We start from the raw sequence: 5,622 nt of genomic DNA on the forward strand, positions 1-5,622 counted from the left end.
TTCGTGTGTCATATAATTTACATATAGATTATTTTTAAAGGTACAACATTCGTTATTAAGTCCTCGTTTTAATAGTTTTAATTCATATATTGAGACAATTGTGGGAAAATAAGCTTCAAGTCAAAGTATTTCAATGGAGTTTTTCGTTTGCGGGAAGTTTAATTGTTTTGACATTTTTGCTGAAACAGACTAAAAGTTTGGCTTTTTTTCCCCAAATATTAATCCAAAAGAATCGTTATTATATACATTGAAATATTACGTCATTATTTCCAGAAGATTTGACGTCATTGTAGTTAAAGAGCCAAACTACTGAGAGTAACTCCAGATATTGAGATAATTCCTGGTAATTTGGGGGCGTTTCTCTCGGTAACATCTATCAAACGCTGCTAAATTAAAAGTTGGGTTTTTGTTTTTTTACCTTGAATGACATCAGCCGCTGACGTTCTTCACGGAAACTCCTTCCAATTACGCAGGCGTGCACCCCGTGTGCGCGGCTGATAAGACAATCTGCACGCACAAAGCCGAAGTCTCGACGTGCTGGACCAATTTCCTGCAGCCAAAGTGAAAAACAAGTGCGGAGACTTTCAGAGAGGACGCGGACGCCCCCACGCCTGCACACGGGCCGCTTCTGGGGGGATTTAGAGGTGTCGTGGATGATTAAAGCTCTGAGCTCAGCTTCAGCCCGCTTTGATCTGCTCCTGCTGCGGTTCTGGACGCCATGGACACGGATCTGGAGCTCTACTGTGACGAGAGTCCGCTGAGGAACTGCTTCGAGAAGAGGTATTAAAGGATTAAAGCCTGAAACCTGCGTAACAATCCAGAAATGAACTTTACTTTACTTAAATTATGACAAAGTGGAGAAACCTACTCTCAGAACTCGGGTTTCCTTTGCATTCGGCAGGAATAAAAAGTTACGCAACATACTCCTAAATGCATGGAATGTTTTGCTTTATTCTGATTTATCCTGGAACATCAGCTCTGCTGCTCTGAAAGCTTTTATTCCCCCCGTTTGAGCGTCTGTAAAGAGTCGTGAACAGGACCAAACTGGGCCAAAGGAGCGGTGAGAAGCCGTGAACCCATCCAGCGGTGGAGGGCTCAGCGATAACATCTCTGCCCTCCACCCAGCTCCACCTCTGCTGCAGGATGAGGGACACTGATCTCCAGAAGCTCAGACCTCTTCTCTCCTCTCAGTGTGTTTGTGAACAGGAGCGTGACCCTGGAAAACATCAAATGCTACGGCTTCGACATGGACTACACCATGGCGGGTGCGTAGAGAACCCTCAAGACCCGGCGCGGCCGCCGGATCAGACCTGACCCGATCTCTGTTCTCCTGCAGTGTACAAGTCTCCCGACTACGAGAGCCTGGGCTTCCAGTTGATCCGAGACCGGCTGGTGTCTGTGGGGTACCCTCACGAGCTGCTGCGCTACACCTACGACCCCAGCTTCCCCACGCGGTGGGTCAGAGCGGGGCGCCCGGGACGCAGCTTCGCCCAATGACGCACTGACCGTGTCTCTCCTCCCGTCCCTCAGCGGCGTGGTGGTCGACAGCATGTACGGGAACCTCCTGAAGGTGGATTCCAACGGGAACATTTTGGTCTGCTGCCACGGATTCCATTTCCTGCGAGGGTCCGTTCCAGATCTTCGACCCACAGGTCCGTGCGTGCGCTTGTTTGAGCGGTGACGCTGATGTCTGCTCTCTGCAGGGAGGGCGTCCAAGACTACTACCCCAACAAGTTCATCCAGAGGGACGACACGGACCGCTTCTACATCCTCAACACGCTCTTCAATCTCTCAGGTTGGAAGTTGGTCTCCTCACAGACCTCAAACCCGACGCAGTGTCAAACGCCCGAACCTTTTCCTTGCAGAGACGTACATCTATTCCTGCCTCGTGGACCTCTTCACCAGATGCAACAGATACACCAAGTGAGTCCTCCTACCAGTGGCCTGAGTCTGGACCCGTCCTGCTCCTCAGACGGTTCCCAGCAGGTTCCAGAGCTGCTGAGATTGTTGCCTGGTCTATTTCAGGGTTAAATGACCTCTGACCTTCCTCTCTTCCAGCATCCAGAAGGGATTCAAACATGGCGACCTGATCATGACCTACAGAAGCATGTTCCACGACGTCCGCGACGCCATGGACTTCATCCACGACACGGTGCGTGAAAGGGTTAACGATGTCCTCGATGCCGCCCGTCTTGTAACGTCCTTCTCTGTGTGTCCTCCTCCAGGGGATCCTAAAGAAAGAAACCGTCAAGAATTTGGACAAGCTTGTGGTCAAAGACGTGAGTGAATCAGGCAGAACATCTTCGCTCGGCTGCAGAGACAATACTGAAACCACCTCTGTGTTCCCCACAGCCCAATCTGCCCGTCCTCCTCGGGCGCTTTAAGAAGGTGGCCAAGGTCTTCCTGGCCACCAACAGCGATTACACCTACACCAAGGTGCCCTCCTGAGCCTTTAAAACCCCTTTAATGCCAGCAGACCTCTCAGGATAACTGCTGCTTTTGTCCTTTCCCACACAGGCCATCATGTCGTACCTGCTGGAAAACAACAAGGTCAGATCTTTGGCTCTTCGCCTGTTTGCTAACAGGAATTCCGGCATTGATCCTTCCTCTGGTTCTTCTTCAGAACGACTCCTGGCGCTCTTTCTTCGACCTGATCGTCGTGGACACCAAGAAGCCGCTCTTCTTCGCCGAGGGGACCGTGCTGAGACAAGTGGACACGGTAGGAAGAGCTTCTTTGACCGAGGAGGTGCACGGGGCTGCGCGGCGAAGAGCGTTACGCTGATGTGTTTCTGACGCAGGACACGGGGAAGCTTCGCATTGGGACGTACACGGGCGACCTCCAGCACGGAACCGTCTACTCCGGAGGTGAGGATGGACTTCCTTTCAACTCTGGTCTTAAAAAATTCCTCGAAAGTTTTTTAAATGCACCGGTCTCTGCAGGGTCTTCAGACATCATCTGTGACCTGCTGGACATCAAAGGGAAGGAGATCCTGTACGTCGGAGACCACATCTTTGGAGACATCCTCAAATCGAAGAAGCGTCAGGGCTGGAAGACGTTCCTGGTGGTGCCGGAACTCACCAAAGAGCTGCAAGTGTGGAATGAGAAGAAAAGTGAGGACACCGGGAGCTGGTCCGCCCCCTCGTGGTCGACCCGCTCGCTCACGTCCTGACAGCTGTGTTGACTTTGCAGATCTGTTTGAGGAGCTCAAGCGTCTGGACGTCTTCCTGGCCGAGCAGCACAAGTGAGTTCTCGTGTCCGTCTCCAACGTTCCACCATTTGTTCTGAGATTGAGACGCGATCGGCTTTGTCACCCGAAGGCACCTGGGCAGCAAGGCCATAAGCAGCGCCGACGTCAGCCTGGTCCAGCTGAGGATGAAGGTGAGCCCCTCGGGGGAGCGTCCAGGTGTTTGTGGCGCTGATGATGTGGGGGTTTTTTTGTCCTGGTGCGCAGGTGCTGACCCACAGGATGGACATGTCCTACGGTCAGATGGGCAGCCTCCTGCGCAGCGGCGCCAGGCAGACGCTGTTCGCCAGCCAGCTGGTGCGGTACGCCGACATGTACTCGTCCTCCTGCCTCAACCTGCTGCACTACCCCTCCAATTACCTGTTCCTGGCTCCTCCTGTCCTGGTCAGCCCCTCGTCTGTCGCTCACGTTTCCACGGCAACAGCCTGGCGCCTCCCTCACTCCCTCGTCTCTTTCAGATGCCCCACGAGGCTGCGGCCCAAACCTCAGTGGACTTATCGCAGCTGAACTTCACCAAACATTACTATCAGACCGATAAGAAGAAAAAATGAGGTGGTGTTTCTGCTCCGTTTCGTGCACAGATATAATCAATAATTGATCAACTGCCTCTCTTGCAGCGACGATGAATATCCTGATGAAACCTGGGTGCAGCCATAGTGTTGATGTGGAAATCTGATTGTTCTAGCAGTTGGATATTAACAATGATTTTAGGATTCATGTGGACGAACTGGGATTTACTGTATATAGTAGTGCAAGTTTCTCTGCTTATTGTTACATTCAGTGTAGATGTTGTGCCATTAATCTTAGGCCTGTTTAATTAATTCAAATTAAATAATGAAGTTTATGTGTCGTCTCTGTGACTTCTGAATTTCAATAAATCTTCAAATGTGGTTAATTTTTTTCATTTCACTTTACAGCTTGATAGATGCTCGCTTGGATTGAATTCGCAGCGGGTCAGACACATTCTCACACCAATAAACCGATTTTTTTAAATCAGTTTTGGACTGATAATAACCCACTGGTAGTGTAGTTAGTTTCCACTAGGTGGCAGTAAACGACCTAAACCACCGCAGAATGTGTGTAAGATATTTCACTCCATTTGTGGGGTCCATTAATTGACTCCGAGGTTAAAATCTTAAATCTGAGGGTCGACTACAAATGTTTGGTATTTAAACCAAAGACAGATGTGTTGATGTAGGTTAGAAGGATGGGTGGAAGACAATGTATAGGCCTAACAAAGAAAGTTTTGCATCAGTAAAATTAGTTTTTTATTTTTTTTATGGTAATGTTCAAGGTTTAACTGGCTCCTCTCCGGCACCTAAAAACCCTAAACATGTTTAGGCCATCAAATATTGTAGGTCAAGTTTAGGAACAGTTGAACCAAGAAAATAAGAGAGAATCAATAAAAATCCAAAATTCGTCCTGTTCTTAGATTCTTCTTGAAATTGGACCGTTGTCTGCATATTCTAAGAATATATATCCCCTAATTTCGTTTTTAACAACCAATTTAATAATAAACGCGCAGAAATTACACAATTCAACACAGTTAACTTTATCAAATTATATCTTGTGGTTTGAGACATATTAATTATATCATTACTATTGACTGTCCTGATATAAAGGTAACCAAATTTTCATGTTTTTTTAAAGAAAAAAAAAGCACACACACACAAAAAACCAAGCAAACAAACCGGATTAGTAGTTTGAAAGTATACAGTAATGTTGAGCCTGAGGATCCCGACGGTGGAGCCAGGCTGTCAGCCAGCGGGTGGAACTGGTTTTTAAACTTCTATAAGTTCTGCATCCGCAAGAATCCCTCTCACACACACGCGCGCACGATTATATGAGCGTTTGTTGCCTCGGGGAGTGTCTATTTTGTGCAGGGAACGAGGCTTCTGCAGAGTTCCAGCACACTGGGATGTAGGACATGATGATCTTGTGGTCAACGTGGCTCCAGGAAGCTCGTCAAACTCCCAATGGTTAAAATATTATTCTCGTGCTTCCTGCCAGTGTGCCAACGAGTCGGAATTGAAAAGTTTGAGTGAGCGGCTGCGCCGTTTTCGCCTCGTTTGAATAAAACATTGCACCCCGAGGACACGCCCCCCGCGCCAAGCCCCTCCCCCACGGCCTCCTCGATGATTTCATTTCCTGTGTCCGCGCTATTTCAGTGTGTTTGGGTTTCCCTCCGTCACCTGGTTTATTGTTAACGTTAGTTTCCTTCTCTCCTCTTGTTTTCTCACCTGCTCGCATCTCCTGGAAACCATCTTGTCTTCCTGCGGCTCCTCCATGTTGGTGCAACTGTGCACACAAACACGCGTCCACGGGCGACGGTTCTGGTTGAAGTCCAAATCTTTATTTAAACCCGCCTTTTAACAAT

General features: G+C 48.7%; 1 protein-coding gene across 3 annotated transcripts; it reads left to right on the top strand.

The window, feature by feature from the left end:
* Positions 1-499: 499 nt before the first annotated feature.
* On the top strand, positions 500-4,135 carry nt5c2l1 (5'-nucleotidase, cytosolic II, like 1). 3 transcript variants are annotated; one of them, XM_011604967.2, is made up of 18 exons: positions 503-780; positions 1,192-1,265; positions 1,337-1,454; positions 1,531-1,626; positions 1,704-1,795; positions 1,866-1,923; positions 2,059-2,152; positions 2,226-2,279; positions 2,353-2,436; positions 2,518-2,550; positions 2,624-2,719; positions 2,799-2,865; positions 2,941-3,111; positions 3,191-3,242; positions 3,319-3,379; positions 3,453-3,629; positions 3,704-3,797; positions 3,863-4,135. In XM_011604967.2, the coding sequence occupies exons 1-17, from the start codon at positions 719-721 to the stop codon at positions 3,794-3,796; spliced, it is 1,482 nt and encodes a 493-aa protein (XP_011603269.1). In that variant the 5' UTR covers positions 503-718; the 3' UTR covers position 3,797; positions 3,863-4,135. The 3 variants fall into 3 exon arrangements, with proteins under 3 accessions (XP_029693332.1, XP_029693331.1, XP_011603269.1); XM_029837472.1 differs by having other exon boundaries at positions 500-780; positions 3,319-3,629; XM_029837471.1 differs by having other exon boundaries at positions 501-780; positions 3,319-3,629; positions 3,704-4,135.
* The last annotated feature ends 1,487 nt before the right edge of the window (positions 4,136-5,622 follow it).

The sequence above is a fragment of the Takifugu rubripes genome, chromosome 6 (assembly GCF_901000725.2).
Source record: "Takifugu rubripes chromosome 6, fTakRub1.2, whole genome shotgun sequence".
In the NCBI taxonomy this organism is placed as follows: Eukaryota; Metazoa; Chordata; class Actinopteri; order Tetraodontiformes; family Tetraodontidae; genus Takifugu; species Takifugu rubripes.